Source organism: Sesamum indicum, linkage group LG11 (assembly GCF_026168435.1).
Source record: "Sesamum indicum cultivar Baizhima isolate 11 linkage group LG11, ASM2616843v1, whole genome shotgun sequence".
NCBI lineage: Eukaryota > Viridiplantae > Streptophyta > Magnoliopsida > Lamiales > Pedaliaceae > Sesamum > Sesamum indicum.
Genome location: NC_142667.1, coordinates 10,533,320 through 10,551,959, shown reverse-complemented (window position 1 = coordinate 10,551,959; position 18,640 = coordinate 10,533,320). Strand labels below are relative to the sequence as shown.

Here is an 18,640-nt window from a genome sequence, read left to right as displayed (position 1 = left end):
TTCAAGAAATGAATTAAGAGGGATAAATTTAAACTTGATTATCGAAATATTCATAATACGATATGTAAAACTCAATGGAAATGACTTTTCAAAAATACATTAAGATTACATAAAAAGTGTATTATAAATATTATAAAAAATAATTTTCGCTGATGATATTAATTTTACGTGGAAAAAGCTATTTTATAAAATGCTTTGAGAATTTTATAAATTCAATCAAACACACTCTTATTAGGACTTATGAATTTTCGAACATTTCATAAAATAGTTTAAACAACTTATTGGCCAAATGAATAAAAATAAAAATACTCCCTTTATCAAAATTCTTACTCGCCGCTCGCAATCCAGCAAGGCTTCAGCCTTTTCCAGATAAAAGGTAATTGGAAAGAAATCCTTCAACCGTCGGCGATGGAGCTCCTCCGCAGCAACCCAGCCAACCTCCGCGTCTCCTCCTTCAAAGTAGAATCATCGTCCAAGAAAAGCCCAGATTGTGACAGTAATTCTCGGTCGCAGGGCCTCCAATTTCGCAAGTTGTCCAAGAAGGACCTCTCAAGAATCTTGAGAACGGAGGCGGCCATTAAAGCCATCGAGAAAAAGGCCAATTCTTCCAAGTACAAGAACCTCTGGCCTAAGGCTGTCTTGGAAGCTTTGAGTGATGCAATTAAGCAAAACCGTTGGGAGTCCGCTCTTAAGGTTGCTTGCTCCTCCTTTTTCTGCAACCGAAGTTTTGCGTGAATTTTCAGTGTCTTGTGTTTGATGGGACTTTGAGATATGTTTTGAGGAAATACTTGTGCTTTGAATGCCTGTGTATACATTTAAAAATTTGTTCTGTTCTGGGTGTTTTGGATTCTGGGATTCTGAAGCATGATGTTTCTTGCAGGAAGGTTTTAACTGCTCTCTTTTATGTGTAGTTTTCTGGGATTCATAAATGTCGCGAAGCTGCCAACGATAAATCCTATGTTTTTAACATTGTGCTTTTGATAGAGAAGATTTGTTACATGAACTAGAGTTTCTTTTTTATTTGTGTAGATGAATTTCTTTAGCTTGAAAAAATTTGCTTTATGGTTTAATCCAAGAATTGTGGTTTTTGTTTACTCCTCTTTGTATACAAGTCAATCATGTGGTAGTGTTAAATTTCTGAATATAAATTTGGTGAAGTGTGGATGGTGTATAAATGTTGCCTGTTCCTTTGACTATAAAATTTGTTTCTCATGTTTTTAGATATTCGAACTTCTATGTCAACAACATTGGTATGAGCCAAGATCTCAGACATATGCTAAGCTGCTAGTGATGCTTGGCAAATGCAAGCAGCCAAATCAAGCTAGTATGCTTTTTGAGGCCATGCTCTGTGACGGCCTCCAACCTACAGTTGATGTTTACACGGCACTTGTGGGTGCCTATGCCTTCAATGGCCTTCTTGACAAGGCATTTAGTATTGTCGAAGATATGAAGTCCGTCAACAATTGCAAACCTGATGCTTTTACGTACTCTATCCTTATTAAATATTGCATTAAACAACATCACTTTGATATGATTGGGCTGATTCTAGGGGAAATGTCACATTTAGAAATTGAATGTAGTACTGTGATATATAACATCCTAATTGATGGATATGGAAAAGCTAAGTGTTTTGAATTAATGGAGAACTCATTGACTGACATGATTCGAAGTGGCAAATGTTTTCCAGATATTTTTACTTTTAACTCTGTAGTTGGAGCTTACGGTGGATGCAGAAGGATTAATGAAATGGAGAAGTGGTTTGATGAGTTTCAGCTTATGGGATTGAAGCCTGACATAATGACATATAATATTCTGATCAGATCGTATGGGAAATCTGGCTTGTACCAAAAAATGGGATCTGTTATGGAGTTCATGAAGAAGAGATTCTTTTCTCCCACAAGTGTTACCTACAATATAGTAATTGAGATATTTGGGAAGGCTGGAAATATTGAGAAGATGGATGAGATGTTCCTGAAAATGAAACACCATGGTTTGAAGCCTAATTCTATTACTTACAGCTCTCTTGTCTCTGCATATAGTAAAGCAGGGCTCTTGGGCAAAGTTGATTCAATTTTTAGGCAAGTGGAGAATTCAGACGTGATACTTGATACACCTTTTTTTAACTGTATCATCAATGCTTATGGCAATGCCGGTGATGTAGAAAGGATGATGGAGTTATTAATGGCAATGGAGGGGTGTGGATGTAAACCAGATAATGTAACCTTTGCCACAATAATTCAAGCCTGTCGTGCCCAAGGGATGATTGATATTGCCCAGAATTTGGAGAGTAATATGACTCATGCTAAAATTACATCAGGCATCTTGTAAAATCCTCCTGTTCTGCAGAAATTTATGCTTCTTGCTGCTGCTGCATCAATTCTTGATTTTTCCTCAGTATATTAGTTGATATGTTATCTACCATTCTGCATTTAGTAATGCTCCAGCATAAATTTAATTCCCCATTTCTTGGTGGACCATAAACCTTGACCTTGATGGATAATTCGACCTGTGTGCTGACGGACTAAAGAATGCTGATTATGATAAGGTTTTAATTAATGTTCAGGAGGAAGTTGATTGGATGGAACGAGAGAAACCATTACAGAGGATGATTATCCTGTGATCGTCGACTGAGAAGAAGTTCTTTACCTCCCTCACATCTTTGTGTGGATGAGAATGTTTATTTTTTGCAAGGTTATCCAAGGGAGGGCCATGCTTGAGTGGAAATAATAATAACTATGGAACTCTTAGCAAGAGATGGAACATTTTGGAGATCTCTCTACTATGAGCTCACAATAAGACGGCATAGCTCCAAATGCCTGGTTGCTGATGTGTGCAGCCGTTCTTCTTGTGCACTGTGGTCTCCTGCTATTCATGATTCAGTTGTAGCTGGTGGGTTTCTTTCTGTTTATTTGACTGCTATTCAGCTAGACCTCATCAAAGATAAAACAAATCTACTTATTGGAAATGGCAGTTTAGGCTAGCAATTTTAGATCCAATCAAATAAATAATTGAAACTGTTTGCTTTTCTGCTTTATCGTCAAGATGTCCACTGAAAAAGCAACTGCCTGTGTCAATATAACCCAAAGTTAAGTTCTTTGTCCCCTTTGAATGCATGCTAATATTCCTTTGTTTGCTATCAAGGGAAGGTCTAACGAACCCACCCCCTCCCCACCTCCCCCCACCCCCCACCCCTGAAATAGAACTTTCACTATCTAAAACAGAGTTGTGGGATAAAACAACTCTCATGCACCTGGAATAACATGCTTGTGTTCGTGCAGGTGAAAGTTGTGGTCTATTCTTATCGAGGTATTTTCTGCCAAAAGGCTTACATGGGCCTGAATGTAGCTGATACTATATATGTCATTGATCTTGAAAAATTGGTATGTATGATAAATATACTAAAGCAAACTGTTTGAAGCATGTTCCTAGTGCTCTTGCTTGAGCGTGCTTTTGATGTCAATGGAATTGATTCATGCAGTCATAAATGCCAGGATGATGTGCAAGGTGTTAGGAAATGGATCGGGTTAAGATGGATAACAGGTGGAATATGAAGGCGATAAAAGACACACGAATTTGTTAACCCAGTTTGGATATAAATCCTACGTCTGGGGGCGATACCAAGCCAGGAGAAAACACTCAAAGAGGAGGAAAATTGAGGAGTACAACACACACACACTTGTATGCAAGTCTTCACCACACGTGAAAAACAACACTCACCCTCGTCTCAACTCTTTCTTTTCTCTCTACTCTATTCTACTTTGCTCTATAAAACAATGCTAATAAGAGTAGTATATATAGCCATGACTTATCCTTTTTCCAACTCAACTTGGGATTTCTAAGTTGAATGAGGTTATCCTTCTCCAACTCAACTTTGAATCGGGTTATCCTTCTCCAACTCAACTTGGGAATTCTAAGTTGAATCAGGTTATCCTTTTCTTCTTCAAATCTATCTTCACAACTTAACAATCTCCCACTTGAAGATTGATTAGCTTTTCTCCACTTCTTTCTTGGTACCGCCGGGTTTGTCCACTCTAGTCATCAAGGCCAGTCGAAGCCGTACACAGCTTCAACTTCGCCATCGCAACCGCCTTGGTCAGCATGTCCGCAGGATTCTTTTCTCCTTGGATCTTCTCCAGCTGCAGTGCCTTCTTCTCCAGAAGTTGTCGGATGAAATGGTACTTGATCTCGATGTGCTTTGTCCGCGAATGGAACGCGGGATTCTTTGCCAGATGGATCGCACTCTGGCTATCGCTATGAAGAATCACATCTGCCTGAGGTTTCCCTAATTCACCCAACAAGTGTTGCAGCCAAATGAGCTCCTTAGCTGCCTCAGTAACTGCCACGTACTCAGCTTCCGTCGTGGACAGTGTGACAACCTTCTGCAACTTTGAGACCCAGGATACGGCTGTACCGCCATATGTGAACACGTACCCTGTAGTGCTCCTCCTTTTGTCATAGTCACTCCCTGCAAAATCAGCGTCAACAAACCCAAACAAGGTAAGCTTGCCCTTACCAAACACCAATGCTCGGTCCTTAGTACCCCTCAGGTACCTAAGAATCCATTTCACAGCTTCCCAGTGCATCACTCCTGGATTGCTCATAAAACGGCTAACTACTCCCACTGCATGTGCTATATCCGGTCGAGTACAGATCATAGCATACATCAGGCTCCCAATTGCTGAGGCATACGGTGTGACTCTCATCTTTGCACGTTCGGAGTCAGTCTGGGGCGAATCACTGTTGGATAGTTTGAACTGATTTCCCAATGGCGTTCCAACCGGTTTTGCATTTTCCATCTTGAATCTGCATAATACCTTCTCAATATAATCAGATTGAGATAACCATAATTTACCAATACCTTTGTCCCTTGTGATTTTCATGCCCAATATCTGTCTTGCTTCGCCAAGATCTTTCATGTCAAACTTCCTTGATAACTGATCCTTGAGCCTATTGATCTCCTTGACATTTGATCCTGCTATCAACATGTCATCAACATACAGGAGTAGAATGATAAAAAACTCATCGAACCTCTTCACGTAGCAGCAATGATCAGCATTGCATCTAGAGAAACCTATCTCTAGCATGAAGTTGTCAAACTTCCTGTACCACTGCCGCGGAGCCTGTTTCAATCCATACAGGCTTTTCTTCAGGCGACACACCTGCTGATCATCTCCATTATACCCCTCTGGTTGTACCATGTATATCTCCTCCTCAAGATCCCCGTGTAGGAAGGCTGTCTTTACATCCATCTGTTGTAACTCCAAGTTCTCTGCCGCTACCATGCTCAACACAAGACGAATAGTAGTTAACTTGACAACAGGTGTAAAAACATCAGTAAAGTCAATACCGTATCTTTGTTGGAATCCCTTTACTACGAGTCTTGCCTTGTACCGCTTCTTCCCGTCTGATTCTTCCTTAACCCGATAGACCCATCTGTTCTGTAGGGCCTTCTTTCCTTTTGGGAGCTGACACAATTCCCATGTGTTGTTTTTCTTCAACGAGTTCATCTCGTCGTTCATCGCAAGCTCCCACTTGCTCTTGTGGACATCATTGACTGCCTCTGCGTAACATTCGGGTTCTCCACAATCAGACAAAAGCAAGTAATAAAGAGAGGGGGAGTACCTATCTGGGGCCCTTCTCAGCCTCGGTTCTCGACCCAGTGCCAAGGGTGTGCTGCTTTCAGTAATCGGTTCCTCCGATACTGGTTCTGGCTCTATCTCCGTCTGTTCGGTTTCGTCCGTCTGAACTCCCACTGAATCCGTATCTGCTGGTCTCATGATCCCGGAATTTGAAATGTCGAGATCAACAAATTCCCTTTCCTTCTTGTCATCGTCCGGGCTTACCTTCCTGTCGTTGTACATTACATCCTCATTGAATATAACATTCCTGCTACGAATTATTTTCCGGTTTTGATCATCCCAGAATCTATACCCAAATTCGTCAGTCCCATACCCAATGAATGTACATTTAATCGACTTAGCATCCAGCTTAGTTCGATCATCGTTCAAAATATAGGCTGAACAACCAAACGTACGTAAGAAAGAAAGATCCACTTTCTTACCACTCCATACCTCTTCCGGTATCATGTTGTTCAACGGGACAGAAGGCCCTCGATTGATCAAGAAAGCAGCCGTGTTGACTGCATCTGCCCAAAACATCTTTGGTAGTCCGCTCTTCAATCGCATGCATCTCGCACGCTCATTCAGTGTTCTGTTCATCCTCTCAGCAACGCCATTTTGCTGAGGTGTCCCCGGGATTGTTTTCTGCATTCGGATTCCATGGTCGGCGCAGTAATTTTTGATACCTTCACTGCTGTACTCGCCACCGTTATCCGATCTGAGATATTTCACTTGTAGACCTGTCTCATTTTCCACTAGTGCCCTCCATCTCCTGAATGTATCAAAGGCATCAGATTTTCTTTTTAAGAAATACACCCATACCTTTCTAGTGGAGTCATCGACGAATGTCATGTAGTTCGTTGATCCACCAAGAGATGACACTGGTGCTGGCCCCCACAAATCGGTGTGAACAAGCTCCAACTTTTCTTTCCTCGGAGTTCTTCCTGTGGTCAAGAAGCTCACCCGCTTCTGCTTTCCGAACACGCAGTGTTCACAATGACCCACCTCCACCGATTTTAACTCGGGCAACCGTCCTTTCGACTTCAGCACGTTCATTCCTTTCTCGCTCATGTGGCCCAAGCGATTGTGCCATAGGTTAGCCTGCGATACAGTTCCTGTAAAGGGGATGTTTGAACTGGATCCTCCCGCCATGTAGAGCGTTCCCGACTTTAGTCCTCGTGCCAAAGTCATTGCTCCCCGACTGATCTTCCACTTCGCGTCTCCAAACGTCGTGTGGAATCCATCACTATCCAGCTGTCCGACTGAGATCAAGTTCCTCTTCAGTCCTGGTATGTGTCTCACATCATGTAGGGTCCAACATGACCCATTCATTGATTTGATCCGCACATCTCCCTTTCCTACAATCTTGAGGGGTTTGTTATCTGCAAGATAAACTAAGCCAAAATCACCTGAGGTGTATGGCTCCATGATGTCTTTGTTGCTGCATGAGTGGAATGAGGCCCCTGAATCCACAACCCAATCATCGGAAGAACTGCTCACGCTCAACAAGAGTGCATCCGTGATCTCTTCCGTCGCGGCATTCGCTGTCCGGCCCTCCTTTTCCTTCTTTGGTGCCCGACATTCGCTTTTCATGTGTCCGGGCTTCTCGCAGTTCCAGCACACCATCTCCTTCTTGCCTTTATTCTTCCCCCTGGACCTTGACCTTGACCTTCCACGGTATTTACCCCGTGTGTCAGGTCTCCCTCTGGACTCTGTATGTAGTGCAGAGCCAGATGATCCACCCGTTTGCTTTCTACGGGTTTCCTCGTTCAACATCATGTCCCTGATGTTGTCGAACTTCATCTTCTCCTTCCCAGACGAAGTGCTCACCGAAGTAACAACCACATCCCAACTGTCAGGTAAAGATGAAAGCAAAATTAACGCTTTTACCTCATCGTCAAACACGATATCCACAGACGCCAGCTGTGTCGTGAGTTGGTTGAAGTCATTGAGGTGATCGGCCACCGACTTCCTCTCCTCCATCTGCAACCTGAATAGTTTTTTCATCAGCATAACCTTGTTCATTGCTGAGAGTTTCTCGTACATATCGGCAAGAGTCTGTAGGACTTCCTTCGTGCTCTTTGCTCCCTTCACATGATAGGCGACATTCCGAGAGAGCGACAGGATTATTGCGCTCATCGCCTTTCGATCGAGCACCTTCCATTCTTCATCACTCGTCTTCTCGGACTTCTCTGCAAGTGGTTCGTACAGGTCCTTCCCGTACAGGTAGGCCTCCATCTGCATACGCCAAAACCCAAAGTCGGAACCATTGAACCGTTCGACTGGAAACTTTCCCTCCATCTTAACTCCTTGAACCAGGCTCTTGATACCAGTTGTTAGGAAATGGATCGGGTTAAGATGGATAACAGGTGGAATATGAAGGCGATAAAAGACACACGAATTTGTTAACCCAGTTTGGATATAAATCCTACGTCTGGGGGCGATACCAAGCCAGGAGAAAACACTCAAAGAGGAGGAAAATTGAGGAGTACAACACACACACACTTGTATGCAAGTCTTCACCACACGTGAAAAACAACACTCACCCTCGTCTCAACTCTTTCTTTTCTCTCTACTCTATTCTACTTTGCTCTATAAAACAATGCTAATAAGAGTAGTATATATAGCCATGACTTATCCTTTTTCCAACTCAACTTGGGATTTCTAAGTTGAATGAGGTTATCCTTCTCCAACTCAACTTTGAATCGGGTTATCCTTCTCCAACTCAACTTGGGAATTCTAAGTTGAATCAGGTTATCCTTTTCTTCTTCAAATCTATCTTCACAACTTAACACAAGGAAGTCACAGAACAGTAATAAGCTGTCGTTTGCTACAATTACTCAATACTCAATTGCGTCCAGGAAGCTAGTTCAAGAATGAACCAAGATCAAAGGATACAAGTTCAGTCAGCAATTCGAGTGGCCGGTAGTTCGATATGATTAAACCTGTGGAGCAGGATTCTTGGTGAAAGATTTTGATTTCTTGTTGAGGATATATACTAGAAATCAGCAAATGCATCTCTGTACTGGTAGGACTTGAAAAGGTGAACACTGAGCACAATGTATGAGATTGGAAATTCATGTAGTGATCTTGTTTCTTGTAGAATTGCCTGACGTACCTTTGTTTTGTTTGATGAAATAGGTTTTCCTTGCACATGGGTCTCAATTCTCATTGGTGTGGTGCACAATATGCAACGGCAGAGGAATATGAGTGCTTCTTTTACCTTGGTACAATTCAAGCCATCATCATTTACCAAACAAAACCCTAATCCACAAACTCCCGTTTCTCCAGCTTGTGGGTAGGCTTTTCCAAATACTTGTTTCTTTCCAAAATGTTCTTTCTGATTGATTTCTTTTTTTTTCCCACTTTACTTGTATCATGTTGTATGTTGCTGTGAATTTTTATTTTTTCAGTGATGGCAATGGGGAGTTGATTGTCTTTTTCTGATGACGTAATGTTGTAACATTTGTGGGCTCCGCATTTTTCTTTTTTCTTTTTTGGATTGAACTGAATTTTCTCTATGAATAAATTCTTGCTTTGAGCAGGCAGATGTTCCTGTACCCTTGTTTTCTTATTTTATTTGGGACTTGGAAGTAAACGATGGATTATCTACCCATTTCACTCTTGAGCAGGTGATGAATTACCAAGGAATAGAGTCATGATTTTTCTTCTTCTCTTTGTTGTGGCAGAAAAGAAGTTTAAGAATGTCATAAGCATTGCATATTTGGTTAATGTAATTATTAGAAAACGTGGCATTTGCATTCTGTAATGTTTCCTAATGGTAAGTAAAATTTCATGAATTCTATGATTGAGTGGGCTAGGGGAAAAGTTGTGGATGTGTAATTGACCACCTATCACACAACCCTCTCCATGTGGTGTTAACATTGAATCGAGGCAAAAAGTTTATAGTTTGGTATGCTGTGTAAGTTTTCACCCTTATTGGTTCTTGTTTTGATAATTGTTTCTGGTTGTTTCTGTCCGTGGTATTTTGATTAGTTTGCTCATCTTTCTTGTTTCCTTCTTACGTGCTTGGTTATACTCAATATTCTTTGCTTCCTAACCCAACTGTTAAATCACTTGCCACCTGAATAAAGCATTTAATATATATATGTATTTAATAATTAAATATTATTTTCTATAATAATTATTTAATTAAAATATTATATGTTTCTATTAATAATAAAATATTCTTTTATATAATAATTACTTAATTATTTATATGATAAAATATTATTTTAATTAAATTAAAGTTAATTTTATATATAAATTAAAAAAAAAAAAACAGCAATGGCCGGCGTCGTCCAAATGGGCGGCGGGGGAAGGGAAGGGGTGAGGTGCGCTGGGAGAAAAGGGAAGGGGGGGGGGGGGAGGTTTGGAGGTGGGAGGGGTGGGGGAGGGGGGAAGAAGATGGGTGGGGGTGGGGTATAATTGTTACTTTTTTTTATAAATTATAATTATGTGTATTATAAATATATGAAAATAAATAAAAAAATATCTTATAAGCTTTAATATATTATTTTGTACAAATATTTTAAGAACTTATTTCTAAAATACGCATCCTCATTTTTTAAACTCCTGAAACAACTTACAAGATATAGTTATCAAATGTTTCAAAAAAGCTTAGCCAAACTCTTGTCTGATGATGAACACCTGAAGAAACAGAAACATCAAGATACAACATATATATATATGGACTTCGGGAGTATTTAGATATACGACAATGGAACAAAGCAAAATCAAGACACAACGTTGCATTACAGTCCATTCCCCAGCAAGAAATCAAAATGGAGCATACATGTGATCCCAAATACAAAGAATAATTAATGCAGATTCATCACAAGTTTATCATCTTCCAAATGTTGTTACAACTATCAAAGGCAGTGACCTTTGATGGATCAAACTCAAACTTTTCGACCACTTTCTTGTCTCTGTCCACAATATCTAGGATATATAGAGTTAAAGAAAAATGTATTTATGGCTTAATCTATGACGACCGACAAAGTAAAAATCCAGATGTGAAAGCATTGAGAAAAAGTAAATGTCACAAAATTTAGCTACTAAAGAGAAAAAAGGATACGGCCGGAAATTTTGGATGGATCATCCAAGTATGGAATTATATTTGTGACGGAAGCATACATTGAAAGCTTCATCCTACAAAACCAAAGAAAATTACGTGAGCGGGGGTCAAAAATGAAGTCCACTTGACTCCTTTCTTCAGGATAAAGGCAGAAATACATTAGAAAGCCCCAACATAAAGTAGATGGTCAAATCACAAAACAGAGCAAAATGAATTAGTTAAATGTTGTCATGTAAAATGGAGATAGGAACTCCTTCGTCAAGTTGCTGTCGAAGTTATACAAGTTCACAGAAACATTTAACATGGGATATGAATTTTGATCAAAGGTTGTGACTTGCAGCATGGAAGAAACGGAAGAAATACTAGAATGTATAGGCAATCAGAAGTCTAGCATTGTTTCTGTAATATAATAATAATCTCTAATACAGTTAGCTGGAAACTATGTTGTGGGACTGCCCCAAGGAGTCCATCACAAAGAGTTGGGACCCTGCATCTATCCATGTTCATTAGTGTCTAGTTTTCTTAACATAGTTTATCCACATAACACATTTTTTCTGATGTGGAAAATTTTGACAAGAAATCCAACCAACAAAGCAATTAATTATTGAAACAGTGACAGGAAAGAAGGAACAAAGAAATAACAGTATGCTGCATTTCTGGAGGTACCATCCTGTGCGACAATGTCTCAGTATGGTGCTGTGCTGTTAATATGTCACTGTTTTAATATCATGAAATAGATACCATAATACATGGGAAAGAAAAGCAGCACCATAGTTTCCACATGACTTACTGAGCTCTCTTTTCATCTTGCTCAAATTTCTTGACATTTTGCATTTGTTCTTCAATGGAGACCCTTTGACGCTCTAGGTCATCAATTTCAGTGATGATTACTGTGTTCATTATAAAGTTGTTAATTGATGTTGTCGGAAATAAATCAGGAATCACAAAATATACAACTAAAATAAAATACTTATCTAAGCTCCTCCCTGAACATCCTTTCGAGTTGTTGTCCCTCTTCCAACTCTTTCTGCAGTGTATCTATCTCTGCATCCGAAGCAGTCTCAGATTCTGCAGCAGCTGCTTTCTGCTTGCATGAATCAATCTTCTTTTCATAATCTGGGACAAGTATAAACTATCAGTACTAGGTAAACTGACCCAATTCTGTTTCCATATCATATACTATGTTACTGGATTAAACCACATGGATGAAGTATTGCACAAGTACGATGAATATAAACATAATATCCTATTAAGCCAGGAGGCAAGACAACAGAAACTCTCAGAAAGCTCATCTCAGCATCACATAAAGTGCATTGGCATTTGAAGAAGCAAGTAGCTAAACGAATTTCAAGAGAATATACCAAATAATAACAAAAAGATATCATTGAAATCCGGTGTATGCAGTACTGTGTTAATTTTTCAGCTATTTATAAATAGATATTTCATTGTAGTTGAGTTTGTATATCTAATGTCAATCCGTAACTCAAACTACTGCGGATTCAAAAATGAAAGTGCTAACCCGAACCGTGAGAGAGAGAAACCAGTTAAGACACCAATACCAATTTCCTCATCTTTCTGCATCTTCCAACCAATCAAAAGGAATCTTTAAAAGACGTTTGTAATAAGGTGCCTGACAAACTGAGCTATACACCTTTGTGCTCGTGATGCACATTTATTCAAGTATACAATGTTTTAACAAGATGGATTTTGTGATCCAACAATGCATGCAAACATAAACAGCTTAGCCCACTTGGATCTCAAAACTTAGCTTACTGTTTGGGAAATGGGATGGTTTAAGAACTAAAGTAATTATATAAGAAGATTAATAGAAACTCACCCGACATCCTCACTGCAAGCTACGACTTAGAAAAATGATTGGGTCATCACGAAAACAAACGGATCGATGGTTTGCAGAGCTTACATGTAACACATTCAACAATCAATTAAGAATAACCCTAGAAAACGGGAAATCAAACCTTCAATGGACTTTTGAACTTCATTGCAATCCTTGACACATTGAGAGTGAAGGGCTTCTGATTGGCGGAGAAAATGCTTGAGACCAACAGCATCCTTATCTTCTTTCAAGAATTCTATCAGATTGTTGCCGTAAGTCACTAGCTCCTCCATATCCATTTTTCTTGACGTCTCTCCCATTTTTTTCACTTTGGCTTCTTGTATTGTATCCCCTCACAGTGAATTCTCAGATGTTCAAATTCGAGCAATGGGCTAAAGGGTTTTTCACCCTTTGTGATTTCCAGAGGGTCCGAACAAAATTATAACTTACTGAGATCTGGAGACATAATTTTGAGTTCCGAAAGTGGGGATTGGGATTTTGGGAGCGAGAGAGGGAAAGGTAGGAGAATTTCAAAAAGTGCAGTGAATTGCTCCCCTTCCTGAAGCTGAAACATTAACGCAAGTGTGGACTCTTTCAGTTTTATCAGATTAGTCTTTCAAATATGCGTTATTACATTCTGCACCCATAAATTCACATGGTTTACAATACACACCCTTAATTATTACAAAAATGCATTTTGCACAAGTTAAGTTATATATTCTTCTTCTTGGCACAGCGTACAGTTAAAATGGGGGAGGGGGATGTTAGTACAACAATGTTGATGTTTTTTGTGAGTATATGTATGATTATAAAAAAAATGAGAATGATTCGTATAATCATACTGAAAATTAGGAGGTTTAAATATGATTATTCTTAAAAAAGTTTGAATTATTTTAAGATAAACTACACTTTGTAATCTGAAATATGATTTTTTTTGTATTTAAATGAAATCTGAATTTAATATTTCATGTACAACCCATGTTATCACTTTCTAGTGCAATTCTTCACCACCAAAAAACAACCTGATACGAGAAAGTATAAACCTCGTATATTTTGACTGGCAAAATATCACTCAACATAGATTATGTAAAACTGTAAAAATGTCACTCAACATAATTTATGTAAAAATATAAAAATCACCACAATTCGAATCATACAGCGTAGCTTAGCCTATATTTTATTAGCTTTTTATTTTTTATTTTTTTGGGTGATTTTCGCTTTGCCGGCCCAACTATTTCATTGTTATCACTTTACATATCCATCTTTTCAATATACTTGGTCATATATATATATATATATATATATATTAAGTATTTATATTTCTTATACAAAAATATATAACATAGAGGAATTCCATACACAAATATATAGGTGTGTGTGTAAAAGTTTACATATGTCTGAAGAGAGTTTTCAGTATATTTAATTATATATTGTGTTAGTGAGAGATGAACAAAGGTTAAGTTAAAATACCTCAAACCTTGTTTTCTAGAAAAACAAAGCAAAACATTTGCCCACAAAATACATTAGCTGTGTGGTCATGTAATCAAACAACACAATGAAGACCACTTGGAGCAGTATTACAATCTCTAGACCCTTTCTCATGTAATGTAGCTCATGACCCATGGAACAACAGTAGATACAGGAGAAACAAGAAGTGGACATGAGAACATATTGTATCATACAAGTATAAACATTCAGAGGAGATATAAGTTGGCTTGCATCGCAACTCGGCAACTCCACATTTATACGTTTTACGAACCTGAACAGGAGCCGACTGCCCCTCGCAGAAAGCTATCATGCTAGTTGTATATTCTCCTCCTACATTCTATAACAACATAGCAGGTCGGGGGTCATATTATATAATCTGACCAGTCAGCTATAAAAGAAGTATGGTCCATCGACTCCCCAGGAATTTCCTCATGCTTTGTCGGTTGCTCTTTCCCACCCACCAATCTAGCTGGATTCCCCACAGCCGTTGTTCTTGGAGGCACATCGATCAAGACCACTGACCCTGCACCGATCTTGGCCCCCTCCCCAATTTTGATGTTTCCCAGTATTGTGGCTCCGGCGCCAATCAACACTCCGTCACCAATCTTGGGGTGCCGGTCGCCGCCAAACTTGCCAGTTCCACCTAATGTTACATGGTGGAGAATGGACACATTGTTTCCAATCACAGCAGTCTCACCAACCACAACTCCTGTTGCATGATCAAAAAGGATGCCTTTGCCAATTCTGGCAGCTGGATGGATATCAACAGCAAAAACATCTGAGATGCGAGATTGAAGTGCGAGTGCTAAAGGCCTTCGAGATTGAGTCCAGAGCTTGTGAGCCACTCGGTGAGCCTGAAGGTACAAATATGATGAGTTCATATAAGATTTTGGAAAGTTTTCTTGAGGTTTATATGGAAATAACGGAACCAATCAACGAATCAAACACTCACTTGAGCAGAGAAACAAGAGACCAAGCATGTGTAGAAGTAAAAGGGGAATAATGTTTGAGCAAGAAAAAATGTGTTTGAAGAGTAACAAGCATGCCACTACGAAGAGAACAAAGCTAGAAGCATGAACTGGTATTGATCTGAAGGCAGTTTAATTGCACACGATGCTACACACTTGTACAGTTGCCTTTGAGCTGCCATAAGTCTCTCAAAACGTCAATTTTGTAGTGTCAAGGTATACCATAATTCTCTTTAACACATGCATCATACTCGCACCAATAGTTAATCATTAACCTTGATTCTCAACACGGTTAGGAAGAAATTAAACTGATTTGATAAAGAAGTGTCTGCTGAATAATACTTGGGTGATCATATGAAGCTCGCTGCTCACAACCCTTTCTAATACGTATAAGATCCATGTCTGTAGTTCTAACGTATATTAGAATTATCTAACACAAAGTATCAGTAACTACTTGTAATCCATACATTCCATCTTCTGAAAAAGGCTGGTTCTTCAAGTTCCCTTCACCAAATTTAAATCCAGAGTTTTCCCTTGACACTTCAATCTTGAATTTTTGGAATTTTATCAAGACGTTATTCATAAATGCTATGCACAGATACTGTGAATAGATTTGCAAGAGCGAAGAACGTAGAGAAATTGGACTTCATGCTCATCTAGCACAATAATAGATGGAGAAAGATAATTATCTTGATGATGGTATACCTAGAATCCAGTCCTCACGAAAACACCAACACATGCCAATATTATGTGGATAAATCAATTTGCTTCTACATATAACTGTGAGCCAATAAATAAGGAAAGATTAACGTGAATCATGTAAATTTACAGGTGAATAGCTTTTCAATGTTTTGCAATGATGGGATGCTCAACTTTGCAAGCAGTGTTCAGAAGGACAAGATAAAGGTCGTATTCAATGACTAGAAGGTAACAGGCATAAATTTGAAAGATAAAATTAAGGGATACAAACACTTTCCACCCCTAAAGTATTTCTATAGTTGCATTCCACCCCTAAAGTATAAAAGGTAACAAAATCCCCCCTGACAAAATTGACCATAATTTTTAGGATGAAAATGCATTGAGAACATGTTTATTACAATAACCCACTATAAAGTAATTTGAATTATAATAAAACTTTTATATAAAACAAATCTTATTGCAAATATATAATTTTTATAATTAGTAAAGAAACTTGTATAATTTACCATAATCTGATAATTCTTTTAAATATTATTTTTCAAATAAAAGTTTAATAAAGATCAAAATCATTAAAAAAAAGTTCATGGGGAAATTTTGTGATACACACATTTTGGAGAGGTAAATGAAAATCTTTTAGAAGGTAAATAGATGCCCATTTTTGTGTTGTCAACGCCAAATTATTTGGTTTGGTGAGCTTTTATTACTTTTCATAATTTAGCCAAATGCAACTATAGGTATATTTCAAGGGTACAAACTGTCTTTAACCCTAAATTTAAATTGGAAGATCAAACAACTCAAGTCTTGTCCAGCACGAGAACATTGATGTTATCCAAAGTTGTTACATGCCATATGACACGCAAGTTTATAAGTGACTCAGAAAACTTGAGGGTGGAATTGAAAAATTATAGCTTTAAGTCGTAAAGATAAAACTCAGGAGAGTAATATACAGGAGCCAAACTTAAAGGAATGAAAACACTCCCTCCTGCCATTAGCAATTTGGAACGATTTGAGAGTCCAAGACAGAAAGCATAAACTCCAAACATTCTATTTGCAAGTTTGTAATTGATTTAGTCAATGATTTAAAATTCTTTTTTCCAGGCTTCCATTAAATTTCACATGGTCAGCAAATCATATGAACCAAGTTGCAAAATCAAACAATACACTGCACCGCACATGCATGAGACACTGCACTCTTAGTATACCATATGAAAGAAATTGCAAAATCTTACTACTTAAGACTATGAAGTTCAATTTTACTACTGGCAGGAGATCCACCCCATAAACAGCATACATCCCTCAAACAAGAACCCCTCCTCTAAGAAGTGCCAAGTCAAACTTCCCAACCAAGTCTCATCTTAAGTATAAGAAATTTCAAATTAAGAAAATTTCCTGTGAGTACTTCTAGAAAAAGCACTCTCATCAACAGGCAAGAGCATAAGTGTGCCTAAAAAGAAAAACAAGAGAACTAACAGCCCACTCCATAATTTGGTAACTAATTTTCGTAACAAGCACAAGTACTATATGCAAAAAATTCTGAACAAATAAGGCCAAAAAGAATAAAACGTAAACTTTAAATTGCAATGTTGACTCTCCAAAACTACTAAACTCCACCGGCGCTTGTTCGGGACACCGGACTCAGCACTGTCGAAATCAAGAAAAAAGGTACCTGGCAGGCGAGGAATCCTTTATAATTAAGAAGGCAGTGGGAGAAGGAAACGCAGGCGGGATCACGAAAACGCGCGGCGCGCAAGTCAGCAACGGTGGCGGAGCGGAGGCTGGCGTCGTTGGAAAATATGTTGAGGAAGAGATCATAGAGAAGCGTAGAGAGCAGCGTGGAGGAGCAGAGCTTGTTACCCAAGTGGAAGGAGAGAGAGCGCTCCAAGGAGGAGTGGGAGAGGATTGTGGAGTACAAGTAGCTAGCCAGAGCCGGCTCCGCTTCGGCATCACGACGAGCCTCGGCTTTGATCTGGGTCCAAACCCACTCCTCCTCTTCCGCCGACCCCGGCGGTGGTGAAAGGTGGCAGAATTCTCCAGCCGGCATTGGTTGTGGTTTCGACAGTAGAAATGTGGTGTTGGTGGAAGGTAGAGAGGCGTGGATATGAGGGTTAGTTTCCTTTGTTAAAGGTATGGAACTTAGGATAATGTTCCGATTTTCTTTCATCATAGACTCATCTTTATTTTGTCAGAAATTTCACTATTATATTATAGTTAATTAAATGATTTTTTTAAATTTAATTTTTATTTTTTATCCCTTATAATGAAAAAAATGTGAACAACGCTCTTGTAATATTACAAATAAGTAAAATACTTTCTTATAAAAAAGAATAGCAATTTTGTTTTAAACATAGACAAATTTACCCTTTATATTTTTCAAAATGAAGTAATTCACCTTTTTAAACAGAAGGTATATTGAGTTTATTTTTAAAAATTTACAGGTGATAAATTGCTATTATTTTTTTTTCATATAGATAATTTACTCATTTGTAATATCAATATCATAAGGAGGTAAATTATATTAAACCTATTTATTAATATATATATATATATACACATTTAAAGGGCTTTCTTAAATCAAAATTACATAATTTTGACTCAATTCTAATTTTTTAAAATTTTATTTTTTTTCTATAATAATAAATATTCCTACTGATTGCTTTGAAATGAAAAGTTATATGTTTAATTATGAATTCATTCTAATACCATTTATATATATATATATATTGTCAAAGAGGGAAAGTTCATATTTACAATCAATATATATATATATATATAATGGCTTAAAATTAGTAATTAATATTTTCAGATTGTAAACTTTTCATAAAAATATAATAGGTAAATGATAGCCTTAATTAAATATTTGTTGATTTATTTCACAGTATTAAGATATCTTCAACAGGGGTCTCCACAACCTAAGGAGTGAGAAATTAAAAAAAGATTGTACGAACTTTTTTTCTTC

General features: G+C 38.2%; 3 protein-coding genes across 4 annotated transcripts; 1 reads left to right on the top strand and 2 right to left on the bottom strand.

Annotated features, from left to right (window-relative positions):
• Positions 1–303: 303 nt before the first annotated feature.
• On the top strand, positions 304–9,178 carry LOC105173603 (pentatricopeptide repeat-containing protein At3g53170). Of its 2 annotated transcripts, XM_011095399.3 has the most exons (7): positions 304–693; positions 1,222–2,317; positions 2,564–2,889; positions 3,279–3,380; positions 3,479–3,504; positions 8,417–8,661; positions 8,760–9,178. In XM_011095399.3, the coding sequence occupies exons 1-3, from the start codon at positions 409–411 to the stop codon at positions 2,572–2,574; spliced, it is 1,392 nt and encodes a 463-aa protein (XP_011093701.1). In that variant the 5' UTR covers positions 304–408; the 3' UTR covers positions 2,575–2,889; positions 3,279–3,380; positions 3,479–3,504; positions 8,417–8,661; positions 8,760–9,178. The 2 variants fall into 2 exon arrangements, with proteins under 2 accessions (XP_011093701.1, XP_020553767.1); XM_020698108.2 differs by lacking the exon at positions 3,279–3,380 and having other exon boundaries at positions 1,222–2,889.
• A 1,096-nt stretch (positions 9,179–10,274) lies between these two features.
• LOC105173602 (plectin-like protein) lies at positions 10,275–13,110 on the bottom strand. The gene is made up of 5 exons (XM_011095398.3): positions 12,672–13,110; positions 11,670–11,811; positions 11,486–11,587; positions 10,696–10,769; positions 10,275–10,559 (listed from the first exon to the last, which is right to left on the bottom strand). The coding sequence occupies exons 1-5, from the start codon at positions 12,847–12,849 to the stop codon at positions 10,453–10,455; spliced, it is 603 nt and encodes a 200-aa protein (XP_011093700.1). The 5' UTR covers positions 12,850–13,110; the 3' UTR covers positions 10,275–10,452.
• An 875-nt stretch (positions 13,111–13,985) lies between these two features.
• On the bottom strand, positions 13,986–17,825 carry LOC105173601 (serine acetyltransferase 5). Its single transcript, XM_011095397.2, has 2 exons — positions 17,351–17,825; positions 13,986–14,871 (listed from the first exon to the last, which is right to left on the bottom strand). Exons 1-2 carry the CDS (start codon positions 17,723–17,725, stop codon positions 14,380–14,382), a joined length of 867 nt encoding a protein of 288 aa, XP_011093699.1. The 5' UTR covers positions 17,726–17,825; the 3' UTR covers positions 13,986–14,379.
• Positions 17,826–18,640: the final 815 nt, after the last annotated feature.